Consider the following 14,949-nt stretch of genomic DNA (forward strand, 5'->3'; position numbering starts at 1 on the left):
GAAGATTGAGAGATGGTTTATCACTGCTATGTGCTGATATATGTACGATCACTTTCTGCTTTGTTATTTTGAACTGAATAACTTCCAAACTTTTTACTTTTCCTTAAGACCACAGGAAATAAATCGTTAAAAGCAGATAAAATCACTTATTTATGTCCTAAACATTAATTAACCATCCAACAAGCATGTCATTAGGAAATGAAACGAGTTATGTAGGAAGGAAGGCTCACTCTTTGAAGATATCATGCCTCAAGAATGATTGAGGAAATCATAAACAGCAGGCAAAATTCATTCACAAGACCTAGGTCACTTACAGTAGGGGAGTCTGTTTCTGTGAAAGTCTGGCAATATGTTTTATACACTCCTTTGGTGGCTCTTCAAGATTACTTCTATTCTCTTCAGAATCAGGTTTCATATACTCCCACCCAGTAGCTGGAAAATCAATCTGAAAGAAAAAAAATGATTTGCCACATGTTGAAGGTGTCTCAAAATCCATTACTGATTTAATACTCCTATCTTAGATTTATAGAAACTAAAGAACAGAATAACTTCTATTTTTTCTGTGCTATTTATAATTTTAAAATAATTTCTAAAATAATTATTAGAGGTTGGACTTAGGATTTAAATATACAAGGTATTTAGCCAATTATTTATACAAATGGTATAGATGGGTCACCTGTAATGTTGTCTGAGGGAGAATGAGAGAAATAATAATATACAGTCTCTCCATAAAGATTAATATGTTATATTTTTGGTTAATGCTGACATTATATCCTTTTTGCATTTTGGTGTTAAAATGTCTCCTTATGAAATGATGAAATTTAACATTGGTAATTATGCTTTTTTCATGTAACCCGCCTGAGAAAATAGAGTTAATCTATATTGATCTCTAGTTCATGAAATTTGCAAGTCTGAGAATCATTTTGTACACATGAGTGAGCTCTTCTTTGATAAACAACTGTTGTGTTGCTAAAAGATCAAATAGAATATTTCTGCTTTGGTTCTGTAGTTCAGATTTATAGACAGTTCTAGAATCTGGCCTCCTTTTTTTTTCCTGGCTCAGTCTACTTTCTATTAAACCATGTTTCAGTGATTCAGAATCTGATTCTAGTAAACAAAATTACAGTTAACAAAAAGACAGTTGCAGACTATGTAAATAAGCTGGATATTTTAGGGCTCCATAGGTTTGCTTAAGGTTATCACATATACTGGGTTTTTTTTTTTTTCATTTTAATATTAGAAATCCCACAGACATTATTTTTCTCTGCTGAATTATGTTAGGTTGGAATCTCAGAGAAAATTGAGGACCCTTACAAAGTAGATGGTGTGAGTTTCAGTTTGAAATACAGTTTAATATATTTAAGCGCTTATTTATTTGAAAAAGTTTTAGTAATTTCATTCTATAACCTCTAACATTTGTTATAATTTTTGTTTTTGATATAATCTGTGTTACAATGTATCAATTACTACTCCAACATGGTAAAATAAGCAAGTAAGATATCAGCTTAACTGAAATATTACAGCAAAGTTGGCCTCTTGACAAAGATTAATCTTGAAAGATGAACTTTGGTACCTTAGAGGGAAGGGCATCCAGTACGAGAAAGTGACGTGCTACTCTTTATATGGACAAATATTTTTAAATAGCTCTTAATGAGTTAGTACAGTTTTATGTTGATACTAAGTAAATGGCATGGTGGATGAGAAAACTGAGAAGGGTAGATGAGCATAGAAAAGAACTCCTGTGTACAAACCTATAATAAATTATTTGCATATATTTCACTTAGGAAACAATTTTTATTTCTGATACATGAGTGAGATCTTTTATCAAATTGCATCTTTTCATAAATTATGAGGCTAAATAGCTACTGATTCTTGAGTTACTGTAGAAAATATTGGAATTTTTCCTAGTTGCCTTTTGTACTTTTTATAGGAGAAAACTTCCCTAAAACTATGCTTTAATGCATTTGCTTTAGAACACTTTTAAGCACCATACATAATGAAAGTATAAGTAATATCTATTATTTTCTGGTAACTTAAAGTCTAATTGAGGAGAAAAGGCACACACATTAACAATTAAAATAGGGAATAATAAATACACAGCACCCCAAAGCTGTGCTTCATTGTTGTGCTTTCAGTACGGACAAACACTCAACTCTGTTCTTTCTCCTTCTATGGCTGTGGCTGACCAAGCCTGGCTTTGGTCTCAAATTTCTTTTTTTTTTTTTTTTTTGAGACGGAGTCTCACTCTGTTGCCCAAGCTGGAGTGCAGTGGCACGATCTCGGCTCACTGCAAGCTCCACCTCCCGGGTTCACACCATTTTCCTGCCTCAGCCTCCCCAGTAGTTGGGACTACAGGTGCCCGCCACCACGCCCGGCTAAATTTTTGTATTTTTAGTAGAGACGGGGTTTCACCATGTTAGCCAGGATGGTCTCGATCTCCTGACCTCACGATCCACCCGCCTCGGCCTCCCAAAGTGCGGGATTACAAGCGTGAGCCACTGCACCCGGCCTCAAATTTCTTTTTAAAGGAATGCTCCAGGAGATCTACTCAAATGTCAACACTGCATGCGCCATGACATCTATTTCTCATGTTCCTGGCTAAGTCTTGAGGATACACTCCTGATATTAACAACAGCAACAACAACAACAGCAACAAAAATGTGTTTTTTTGTGGGGGACAGGGGAACATATTCAAGCCTGGTTATCCTCCCTTCTAATTCACAGCTCCTTACACATTTGGATATCAACTTCTTGTGTTCCATTTATCCATCTTGCTTCACTTCTGCTCATCCTTTGTCATTCACACTTGGCCACCATCATTTCTACTATGGCTTCACTACTTGGCACTGCTCAAGGGAGCTATTGTGAATGTCCCTAGTGTCTATGCCCCACAACCATACCCATAAGGTGCCCCTGGGCCAATTTTGGGTTCCCATGATTCTGTCAGATTATTCAAAGAACTTCCACTTGGACTGTGTGTAGATTGGTATTATAAGACACACGTGCTGGGCATGGTGTCTCATGCCTGTAATCTCAGGACTTTGGGAGACTGAGGCAGACAGATCACTTGAGGTCAGGAGTTTGAGACCAGCCTGGCCAACATGGTGAAACCCTGTGTCTACTAAAAATACAAAAATGAGCTGGGCATGCTGGCATGCACCTGTAATTCCAGCTACTTGGGAGGCTGAGGCACAAGAGAGAATCGCTTGAACCATGGAGGTGGAGGTTGCAGTGAGCTGAGATCACGCCACTGCACTCCAGCTGGGGTGACAGAGTGAGACACTGTCTCACAAAAAAAAAAAAAAAAAAAAAAGAAAAGAAAAGAAAAGACATACGCATGTTATACCATGAGTTCTATTGCAGTTCAGAGGAAGGAAGGATAACTGCTAACTGGGTGGCAATTGTGGTGAGTCTGAAAAAAGGAGTTGTAAAAGAGGGATCCATATGGTGGTTTTGGAGTGAGAAAAAAAAAAAGGATCTCTGTTACATTAGAAATCAAAATATAATGTGTTCTAAAAACTTTGTATCAGTGATAAGACTGGTGCTTCTTCCTAACACTGACGATAATGGAAGATAAGCATGTACTAAAATGTTAGAAAAAGTAAAATACTTTGAATGAGTGAGTAAGATCTGTGGTTTAAGGAGATGTCTCGCTTAGATAAAAGGAAGAGCTAAACATTTTGGTATTCAGGTTCAGATAAGTGGACCAAAGGGCTAAATTGAGACATATGTGTGGGCAGTGTTTTTGTAGTCATCAGAAATAAGGATGCATATCATTAATTTAACAAAAAAATTATTCCAACTACTGTGCTAGATGTTTGTGATATAATACCTTCAATGGCATCAGAGATCAGTCAGTGGAAAGGAATATGATGTGATAAATGTATTGATAAAAATGCTATTGGGTATTACGTGAACATAGAAGAAGGGCACTTAACTCTGCTTGGCGTGAGAAGAGTGGAGGGGATAAGGGAGAGATTTCTAGAGGGTCCGTGAATGGAAAAAGATGAATCTCATTTCCACAGAGTCAGAGGAGGGGTGGACAGTGGAGGGTGAAGAGGCGAGGGCACATTACAGACAGGGAACAGTATTCATAAATTCATATAAGGTGAAAGCAAGACAGTGCATGTCAGAAACAACAACATTTTCAAAGTTGTTGAAGCTTGAAGTGTCAAACAGGGACTGGCAAGAGAAGCGATGGGACAGGGGTCATGCTACAGAGGTTGGCCTTAATCCTCTGGGTAGCGCTGAGTTATTGAAGAGTCTAAGCAGGGAACTGGCAGGTTCAGATTTAAGTTTTAGATGAATCACCCTTGTGACTGCATGAATTTTGGATTAGAGAATGACAAAACTAAAGCCAAGGAAACCAGCAGATGAGGTGAGGAATTGAGAGGATAGACAATAAAAATATGGAAGATAAATTGGCAGGATATAGCATGGACCGGATATGAGTAGAGAGAAAGAAGGAAGGAGACAAGAAAATCAGGTAGGTGTATGTGGGGCATGAACAGATATAAAGAATTCAGAGGGTGAAAGTAATTTTGGAGAGGAAGTGGGCACCGTTTGGGGCGTGTTTCGTTTGAAGCTGCCAATAGAATATCCAGGTGGGGGTTTCAGCAAGTATGTGGTTATATTCGTCTGAAGCTTGAGGTGTGAAGAAGTCTGAACTAGAGATACAGACTCAGAAGTGCACTTACGTAGATATTGAGACAAGAACCTTAGAAATGTATGAGACCCAGTAATTCCATGGCTAAGTATACATTGAAGAAAGATGAAAACATATTTTCACACAAAAACATGTCCATACATGTTCATAACAGCAATATTCTTAAGAGCTAAATAGTAGAAAGAATCCAATGTACATTGACTGATAAATTAATAAAATATGGTATATTCATATGTACATATTACAATAATGTAATATTATTATATAAAAATGTATATGTAATATAGAAAAAGGAGTGAATCCCAATCGGGGCTACCACCTGGATGCACTTTGAAAATATTATGCTAAGTGACAGAAGCTGGCCACAGATAAGATCACACATTGTATGATTCCATTTAAATGAAATGCCCCAAACAGTAAAATTGATAGAGATAGAAAGAAGATTAGTGGTTGCTTAGGATTGGGGGAATAGGAGGTGAGAGCTAAGGGGTATGGGATTTCTTTTTTGATGTGATGAAAATGATCTGAAATTGACTGCGGTAATAGTTGCACATATCTGTGAAAATACTAAAAACTACTGAATTGCACACTTTAAATGGGAGGATAGTATGGTATGTGAATTACATCTCAAGAAAGCTGTTTTTTTAAAAAAGAAAATAAAGGAATGAGAGAATCCAGGGAGAATATGTGCACTGTGCTTGGCAGCGGGCTGCAGATTGAACCTTTGAGAATTGTCCTTGGTGAGAGCCTGGGAAGGAGACAAAGGATGACCAGAGAGCAGTGGAAGGAGATAACCGAGGGCAGTAACACCAAAGCCAGAGGAGGAGGCAGTTTGGTTCTGTGGAATGAGGAGGGAGAAAGTTCAGTCTCTTTGAAGAAGAGGAGGGAGTTCAGTTATGGGGAAGTGACAGACAATGCCAAGAAGAGCAGAGGGAGGGCTAGCCTGATGAGGACTGAAAACCATCACTGGGTTTGGCACCTAGGAACTAGCAGGTACCTAATCACAGTTAAGAGTGGTGGCAAGCCAGAATACAGTGATTTTAGGTACAAACGGGGAGGTGAGGAAGTTTCGAAACATAGATCCCAGCACTTTGGGAGGCCGAGATGGGTGGATTACCTGAGGTCAGGAGTTCAAAACCAACCTGGCCATCATGGTGAAACCATATCTACTAAGATACAAAAATTAGATGGGCATGGTGGCACACACCTGTAATCCCAGCTACTTGGGAGGCTGAGGCAGGAGAGTTGCTTGAGCCCAGGAGGAGGAGGTTGCAGTGAGCCGAGATCGCGCCACTGCACTCCAGCCTGGGCAACAGAGTGAGACTTCCTCTCCAAATAATAATAATAATAAAGAAACATAGACTAGAACAAGAACCACATGAATTCCTATGAAACAGCTCTGCATTTAGTGCTTAAATATGTGACAGAGCTGTTCCACTAGATTGCATTCGGGGAGAGGCAGGAAGTTGAGGGAGATCCAGGCTAAGTGAGTCAAGCAATAACTTATGTATTATCTGCCTCCATTTCTTAACTAAAATCTATTTCACTCTGTCCACTGCTTCTGTTCGGTACATCAATCAACCATAGGACCTGAAAAAAGTATTGACTGGAAGTGATCACATCTGTGTCATATCACATCCCTTGTCATACTGGAGTGGCTGCAGCGTGGCAGTAACCACCATCTAATCAGGACAATTGGAAAAGTGAAGTTAGGTAGGCTTAGTATAATCTTTTCATTATGCAGAGGATAAAATAGGTTTGGTGACTTGTTCAAGGTCATAAAGTTTTCTGTAAAAGGAAGACTGGAATCCCGATTTTCTAACTCTCAGCCAGATGTCTTTCCCCGAGACTCATACTAACTCCCTAACGAAACACTGGATGCAGAACTTGGTTGTAATTTCACCATCTCATAATCTTTAGATTTAAAGATTCTGCTCTAAATTTAGCTGACTATTTAATTAAACTAATACTATTAAAGATTTTGTCTTTACTACCTTAATAACTCTTATTTCATATATTGCATCACCAATTAAAATCATGCTGAGAGGCTTTTAATGTATCTATACAATTTGAAATTATTTTGTAAAAGTGGGATGGTTCAACTTTTGCATACTGTGGAATGATTTACATGCCCCTCCTCCACTTATTTTTAAGATGAATTCTATTATGGATCCAGATCTTTGCCTGGCAATCTGTGCCACTATTGAATATCTAAAGTTTTTCTTCAGATTCCACTTGCTAAAATCTGTGTTGGTAAAGAAACTATTCACCTCATCTGAGAAGAATCAAGGATAGTCTCATCTGATAGATTTTATTCTCCTTCTTCTACCACCATCACTCTTCTCTGCCCCATAGAACCTTAAAATCATGAATTTATATCCATAAAACTCTGACAATGGTCATACTTGAAAATTTTCATTAAGCTAAGGTGGTTTGGACCTGTCAAGAAATAGTTTGATAGAAAATACATTTGTCTTCTTAAAGAAAGATCACTTATATCTTACACACCCCACAGGTCCATATAAAATGCAAGGTATCTCAAACTGAGTTCATCATATTACTCTGTTGAAGACTGTCTATCCTTTCTCTGTGTTCATTCTTAAAACTGAAGATACTGCTATGAACTCAGGAACTCAAGTTTCTGTCTCTCTTTCCCTATATATTTCCTTCATATAGTTGCACCCCTTTCTGTTTAAAAAAAATTTCTAAAATCTACCATTTAATTGTTTTTTCTTAGTTTTTGGCCCTATGATCCTTAACCTAGATCACTAAAATATTCTTCTAATATATGTCCAGGCTGGGTGCAGTGGCTCACACCTGTAATCCCAGCACTTTGGGATGCTGAGGCAGGAGGACTGCTTGAGGTCAGGAGTTCAAGACCAGCATGAGCAACATAGTGAGACGCCCATCTCTACAAAAAAATAAAATAAAAATAACAGGGCATGGTGGCATGCAGTTGTGGTTCCAGCTACTTGGGAGGCTAAGATGACAGGATCATTGGACCCCAGGAGGTGGAGGCTGCAGTGAGCTATGTTTATTCCACTACACTCCAGCCTGGGTGACAGAGTGAGCCCCTGTCTCAAAAAAACAACAACAACCAATAACACACACACACACAAACCAAACCAAAACAAAAACAAGTGTTCACATACCCGATCTTCTTGTTTTTTAAGGCATTTTCTACAACATTGCTACAACTACTTTTTGTGACTTACTGCCCAGATAGTCATGTCCAAACCTGGTACACAATCTAGTGCCCTAATGACTTTCCACTTGTTACCACTGTTCCTCACATAATTTATTCTTTCATCTTAACTAACTTGCCATATTTTGAAACTGCCAACTCTTTTCTGAATCTGTGTGTTTGCATTGTGCATTCCTTTATGACTGGATAATCCTTCCCACTTAAACTCGTTAGTGAGAATTTACTCATTCTAGAAAGGGCATTCAAATGTCATGTCCTCTGGGTGTCTGTCCCAGACTTGTTACATTTCTTTACTTTCCCTCAGAAATATTCATTGCTATTTTCGCTGTGTTAGTGTCCCTACAATGGCTATAGTATCTGTCACATTACATCAGTGAGTGTGAAAGTCTATCTCTCCAGCTGGGTTTTGCATTCCTTGAATTCCTGGCTTAGTATTACTTATTCGCTCATTTTTGTAAGAGTGTTTACCATAATGTTTGGATCATAGTAGTCATATATAAAACATGAATCAAATGTGATTGAATTGAACCTCTAGCATTTTGCTATTTTTCTTCATTAGTAGGATATGTTTACCGGGTTTGTGATGAGTCTCTCCTCTTTATTCATGGATATATTTATCTTTTTGTTCTTTTAAAACAGAACAAGTGCTAATTGATAAGATATCATGTGTGGAGTGTCCATGATGTTGTGCCAAGATCTAATCTGAATAAGCATTCTTTTTTAACATGTCCGCAGATTAGAAGTGGATCTTTAGGTGTCATCTGATGGAATCTTCCTCTGCAAGAATGTGATGCCATATTTTTATTAGTATTAATTTTTCCTTTCCATGTTAAATATTTTTCTGCGCATCTTTCTCAACTCTACGTCCCAAACCCCTCACCACAAGCCTGGAAACTTAAGAGCCTTCTTAACTCAAAAGACTCTACTAACTTCCTCTAGAGCAGTGATGTCAGCTGAGGAAATCCTTTTCTCAAATCACATTTGACAATATCTGGAGACATTCTTTGATTTTCAGAACAAGAAAGTGCCTCAGGCATCTAGTGGAAAGAAGCCGGGGATGATGCTAAGCATCCTGAAATACACAGAACAGCCCCCACAACAAAGAATTTTCTTGTCCAAAATGTCAATACTGGTAAGGCTGAAAAACTCTGTTCTAGAGGGTGCTGCCCAGAGAGCATTTTCTAATTTTTCCTATAGAGATGGAAAGTTCATATTCCATGCATTTCTGTGTATGAGACGGTGCATGCCTCACGTTTCCAACCAATCTGACGAACTACAATCAGGAACCCATAAGGAGCTCTCAGCAGTAAGGACCAAAGGCTGAAGCCATTTACCACCTTTCTTTTATGATCACAAATCACACAGAGTAGAGAGACTTTAAGAAAAAAAGAAGGATAATTACTTTGCAGTTTTTTTTTTTTTTACTACTCAGTTAATTGCTAGTCATTTTAAGAAACATATAGCAGAAGAGATTTTAAAGAAATATGACACAAAGCAGAGGCAGGTGTGAGTAGGATACCAAGTTAATAATACATACCAATGACTGTTTTTAGACAATAGAAAGAAAATGAATGCCCATAATGAGTATACTAATGGCAGCACTCCATGGTTCTCCAACATGACCTTGTAGGATGGAGAATGGTTTGAAATTGCCATTATATAAGCTGGGAGAAAAGTGCTTTGAGAGTACTGTACATAAAATAAAAGCAGTAGAGGTTTCACAAATCCCAGAAGGCTGGAGGCAGAGAAGACTATTAAAATGTGTGATCCTGGAAGAAATTGTTTCTATAATTGACAACAAACTACTTACCAACCAATACTTGCCATGTGTACTTTAATCTTGCAGCCTGGCACTTACCTGCAGGGTCACTGGGGATGGCTGACTTACATCCCACACTCCTGGAGCTATCATTTCTATGGGAGGCTCACTCTGTAATGTCATGCTGGACAGCATAGACCCGAGAATGGATTTTCTGCAAAAGACAACACATACAGACAGACAGGAGTCACTTCATGAGGGAAGTTATAATTATCTGTAAATGTTTTCTTTTGGAATATAAACATAATCCGCTCTTACAGGGGCTTTATTCAGTTGCTAGAAAAGAAATGAGATAGTCCACCTGCCTAGACACTGATTAACAGTTCGTTTCTAATATACCACATGCTTGGCTATTTTCATAAATGCCTACATTTATTTTGCACATGAGAAAATTATTTACCCGCAGTGGTTTCTAATGGGTAGCATTTATTTTTAATTGCCATCAATGGTGATTATAAGGTGGGACTAAGAATTTCAGATTTATATTATTGGAGTTACAACTGCCTTAAATCAATAAAGATGTCAACTCTTCAGAACATACTTTGCTCCATGGAGTGACTAAATCCCCTGGGAAACTTTAAAGATACAAGTTCTAAATTTATATATAAAAAAGATTTAAATTAGCATAGCATATGATCTGCAGAATAAAAATAGTTGTGGGGCTTCACGGAGGAAACGCTTCCTTACACATAAATAGAAAGATTATTCATGTTCTAAATGTTTAAAAATTGGTGGTAAATTACCATAGTAAATGAGAGTGCATACAGGAAAGGCTTTAAACAGGGAAGAGTTTGTGGATGGTTTTAACAGCTTCAGTAACATCCAAATCCATAGATCCTTATGTGAATTAAAAAAGAAGTTGTACCTGGCTGGGTATATGAGTCAGAATATCAGTAAAATGTTCCAGTGATCATGGAAAACAGTCTTGGATTTTAATATGCCAAATTGAAAGTGCAAAACCGAAAGTCAACAAAATTAAATTTAAGTTTATCAAGAACTTTGATGCATCCAGTGAGCTTTTCTAAAAGCAATATACAATTCCATCTTGCCATTTAACAGATCTTATGCAAAGCATGAGGAAGACATTCAACAAATAAAGCTTTCTTTAGACCTTTAGCTTTCTGAAGACTGCCTCTTTTATTATTTTCTCTATTTAAAGATATTGTCAGCACTTATCTGCCTAGAGGAGTATAATGTGCTTTATTAAAATATGGGCAGATGTTTTATATGACTTAAGAATATTCTTGTAGCAGGATGAATTTCGAGTCTTCTTTGTTTCTTTGTTCCATCCCTCCCTTACCTAAAGAAAATCTGTCTTGGTGTAACAATATCAGGGGTCCAGTATTAGTAAGGTATGAATTAGTTTAATAGAGGTAAAGATTAGAAAATTATTATTGTAATTTTCCCCTTTGCCTTTCAGAGCATAGGACCTTCACCCCAAATGGTCAAATCCCCATCTGCCTTAGAAAAGTTTTGGATTAGTGTTAGGCAGAATGCAAGAGGAGGAAGAGACATGTCCAATGCCAAACTTGGAGGTCATATTGTTCTCCACAGCATTTAGAGAAAATGTTTCTGTGCATCGGAAAGAGTCAACAGAGGTGAGGAGGGAGGAGGATGTGCCATACTGGATAGGAGAACATGACGACAGAAAAGCCCATCACTTCCTGGGAATTTGGGAGGGTGAGAAGTAGAAGGCAGAGAAAGAAGGACCCGAGTAAGCACGGCGGACATAGGCGTCCCAGTTTGCCTCTCCTCTGCTTTGGCAAGCAGATGGGGAGAAGTGTGAGATCAGTGAGCAAAACATAATGCTGAAGGCAGAGGCACTCCTCTTCTCACTCCCTGTTTCAGATCCTGGAAGGAAATCACCTCTTGAGAGGTTCTGCACTGCCTGTGGCATGGCCATTAAACTTGGCGTCATGTGATTAACAGGCAGGAGGAACTCATGAGTTTAGGTTTTGTGGGCCTTCTTTTGTTTCTCTGTAGATGAGATGGGATCTGGAAATATCTAAAGATTTTCGAGAGAGAGAGTTTCCAGAGTTTCCCTGGTGGGGATAAGGGCTTCTGTAACAAGGGCATCTGATAAGACCATCCAACCTGGGGCCAACTGGGAGTCGCTGGCAAACCTCAAGAGGGTCTATGGTGCCTGTGAGAGCCTGAGTCACCCAGGGCTTTCCAGGAAACCCTGGCCAAGCTGGGGGAGCCCCAGTCATGAGCTGCAGACTTCAGCGGTAACAAGCATCTGTCAGCTTAAAAAGGGGCTTTGATTTGTATGTCGGAAGTCAACAGGGCAGAAGATCTGCTTTTATGATTTTGTTTTCTCCTTTTCTTATATATCCTTTCCCCCTCTTAGGAAGAGAGCCAGGGTGTAAGAAATTTATCTGAGTGGCCCAGCATTTTTTAAAATTTTCTTTAAGTTCTAAGGTACATGTGCACAACATGCAGGTTTGTTACTTATGTATACATGTGCCATGTTGGTGTGCTGCATCTATTAACTTGTCATTTACATTAGGTATATCTCCTAATGCTGTCCCTCCCCCCTCCGCCCACCCCATGACAGGCCCCTGTGTGTGATGTTCCCCTTCCTGTGTCCAAGTGTTCTCATTGTTCAATTCCCACCTATGAGTGAGAACATGCGGTGTTTGGTTTTTTGTCCCTGTGATAGTTTGCTGAGAATGATGGTTTCCAGCTTCATCCATGTCCCTACAAAGGACATGAACTCATCATTTTTTGTGACTGCATAGTATTCCATGGTGTATATGTGCCACATTTTCTTAATCCAGTTTATCATTGATGGGCATTTGGGTTGGTTCCAAGTCTGCTATTGTGAATAGTGCCGCAATAAACATACGTGTGGATGTGTCTTTATAGTAGCATGATTTATAATCCTTTGGGTATATACCCAGTAATGGGATGGTTGGGTCAAATGGTTTTTCTAGTTCTAGATCCCTGAGGAATCGCCGCACTGTCTTCCACAATGGTTGAACCAGTTTACAGTTCCACCAACAGTGTAAAAGTGCTCCTATTTCTCCACATCCTCTCCAGCACCTGTTGTTTCCTGCCTTTTTAATGATCGCCATTCTAACTGGTGTGAGATGGTATCTCATTGTGGTTTTGATTTGCATTTCTCTGATGGCCAGTGATGATGAGCATTTTTTCATGTGTCTTTTGGCTGCATAAATGTCTTCTTTTGAGAAGTGTCTGTTCATATCCTTCACCCACTTTTTGTTTGTTTTTGTTGTAAATTTGTTGGAGTTCTTTGTAGATTTTGGATATTAGCCCTTTGTCAGATGAGTAGATTGCAAAAATTTTCTCTCATTCTGTAGGTTGCCTGTTCACTCTGATGGTAGTTTCCTTTGCTCTACAGAAGCTCTTTAGTTTAATTAGATCCCATTTGTCAATTTTGGCTTTTGTTGCCATTGCTTTTGGTGTTTTAGACATGAAGTTCTTGCCCATGCCTATGTCCTGAATGGTATTGCCTAGGTTTTTTATCCAAAAGAGACTGCATATTTCTAAAAGGACTATTTAAAGTTACTGAACTAATACTTTATCTTAGATGAAACTTTATTTCTTCTCATTAGTTACAGGGGGGGACTCATGAGGAAGAGTGTGATATATGAGTTGCATTATTTATTCACACCTAAGTTGTGGAATGTGTTATATTTGTGTCCTTACCATATTTTTATGTCTTGGCTATGCTTTACTGTAGAAATCTGAGTGATCTAAGCTGGTCTTGACAGAGGATGAGGGGACTCAAGAATTTGATGGTAATTATTGTCCTTGGATAGAGTCTTGGATGTATTAACAGTCACCATGGCTTTAACCCTGAGGCACATGTGGCAGAGTGAAGTCAGAACATCTGACATAGATGTGTGTATGGGGCAATGTATCAACAAATGGTGATGCATGCCTGTTATCCCAGCTACTCGGGAGGCTGAGGCAGGAGAATCACTTGAACCTGGGAGGCAGAGGTTGCGGTGAGCCGAGATCACGCCATTGCACTCCAGCCTGGGCAACGAGAGTGAAACTCCATCTCAAAAAGGCTAATATAATATTTAACTTAAAGCCATATATATATATATATATATATATATATATATATAAAATATTTATAACTTAAAGCCATATATAAGACCAGGCAAATGGGGACCACTGGTCATTTTTTAAAGTATTACTCCTGTGAAAACATTTATTATGTTAGTTAAAATTAGACATTTTGAAGGCAGGAGACACAAAAAAAGAGTTTCATATAATGGAAAGAACACCAGAGTTTGTGTCAGGATATCTGGAGCCTGTCTTTATTACCTTCTCTTTATTAACTTAACTTTTTTGTGCTTTTTGGACAAAATCATTGGTCTTCAGAGCTTACATATAGCTTTGAGGTTCTGCTGGTAGTTGAGGGGAACTTCAGAAAGATGGGAAGATGTCAATTAGGCTGGGCTATGGTTTCTAAATTCTCGTAACACAACCATGTGAATGGATGAACACATCCATGGAATCACTCTTATACTTTGAGACTTTTTAATATGATGCCATTAGAAGAAGGACTACACTGCTAAACGTAGTATTTCAAAATATTTGTTCTGGAGTATCCTTAAGAATATTTTCAATTTGAATATATCATATAAATTCATTGACTAGAAAAGCCAACACAAAATTTGTGACACCAGGAGAACAGACGGGCTGGTTTACCCTCTTTGGGCGCATTTCCTCAAACAACAAGATAAGGTGTTTAAATAAAACAATTATCAATTTTAGCCATAATATTCTATGTGCCCATTGCTGGCATCCTGGAGCCAAAGAATCTGTAGCTGGCAGGACCAAAGGATCTGATGTTATAAAATTCTTTGGGCTGCTGACTTTATTATGTCTAATAGGTTTCATGTGCAAGAGTAGAGCCCAGGAAAGGCTGAGCTGGAACCCTGTTGTGTTAGGCTATTCTTGTGTCACTAAAAAGAAATTCCTGAGATTGAATAATTTATTAGAAAAGAAGTTTACTTGGCTCATGATTCTGCAGGCTTTACAGAAAGCATGGTGCTGGCATCTGCTCAGCTTTTCAGGAGGCCTTAGGAAGCTTCCAGTCATGGTGGAAGGCAAAGGGTGAGCAGGTGTCTCACATGGTGAGAGCAGGAGCAAGCTTTGAAGATGTGCCACACACTGCCAACCAACCGGATCTTGCAAGTACCCACTCACTATCTCAAGGACAGCCACAAGCCATGAAGGACCCATCTCCATGATCCAAACATCTCCCACCGTGTCCTA

The 14,949-nt window shown here is 38.7% G+C and overlaps 1 protein-coding gene across 3 annotated transcripts in view; it reads right to left on the minus strand.

Moving 5' to 3' along the window:
• PIK3C2G (phosphatidylinositol-4-phosphate 3-kinase catalytic subunit type 2 gamma) overlaps window positions 1-14,949 on the minus strand; it is a 403,358-nt gene that overhangs the window by 269,720 nt on the left and 118,689 nt on the right. For all 3 annotated transcript variants that reach the window (XM_055280504.2, XM_055280503.2, XM_055280500.2), the window contains 2 exons: window positions 9,730-9,844; window positions 315-445 (listed from right to left, as the gene is read on the minus strand). In XM_055280504.2, coding sequence (XP_055136479.2) covers window positions 315-445; window positions 9,730-9,844 — 246 coding nt within the window. The remainder of the gene's footprint in view (window positions 1-314; window positions 446-9,729; window positions 9,845-14,949) is intronic.

The sequence above is a fragment of the Symphalangus syndactylus genome, chromosome 5, assembly GCF_028878055.3.
Source record: "Symphalangus syndactylus isolate Jambi chromosome 5, NHGRI_mSymSyn1-v2.1_pri, whole genome shotgun sequence".
NCBI classification, from domain to species: domain Eukaryota; kingdom Metazoa; phylum Chordata; class Mammalia; order Primates; family Hylobatidae; genus Symphalangus; species Symphalangus syndactylus.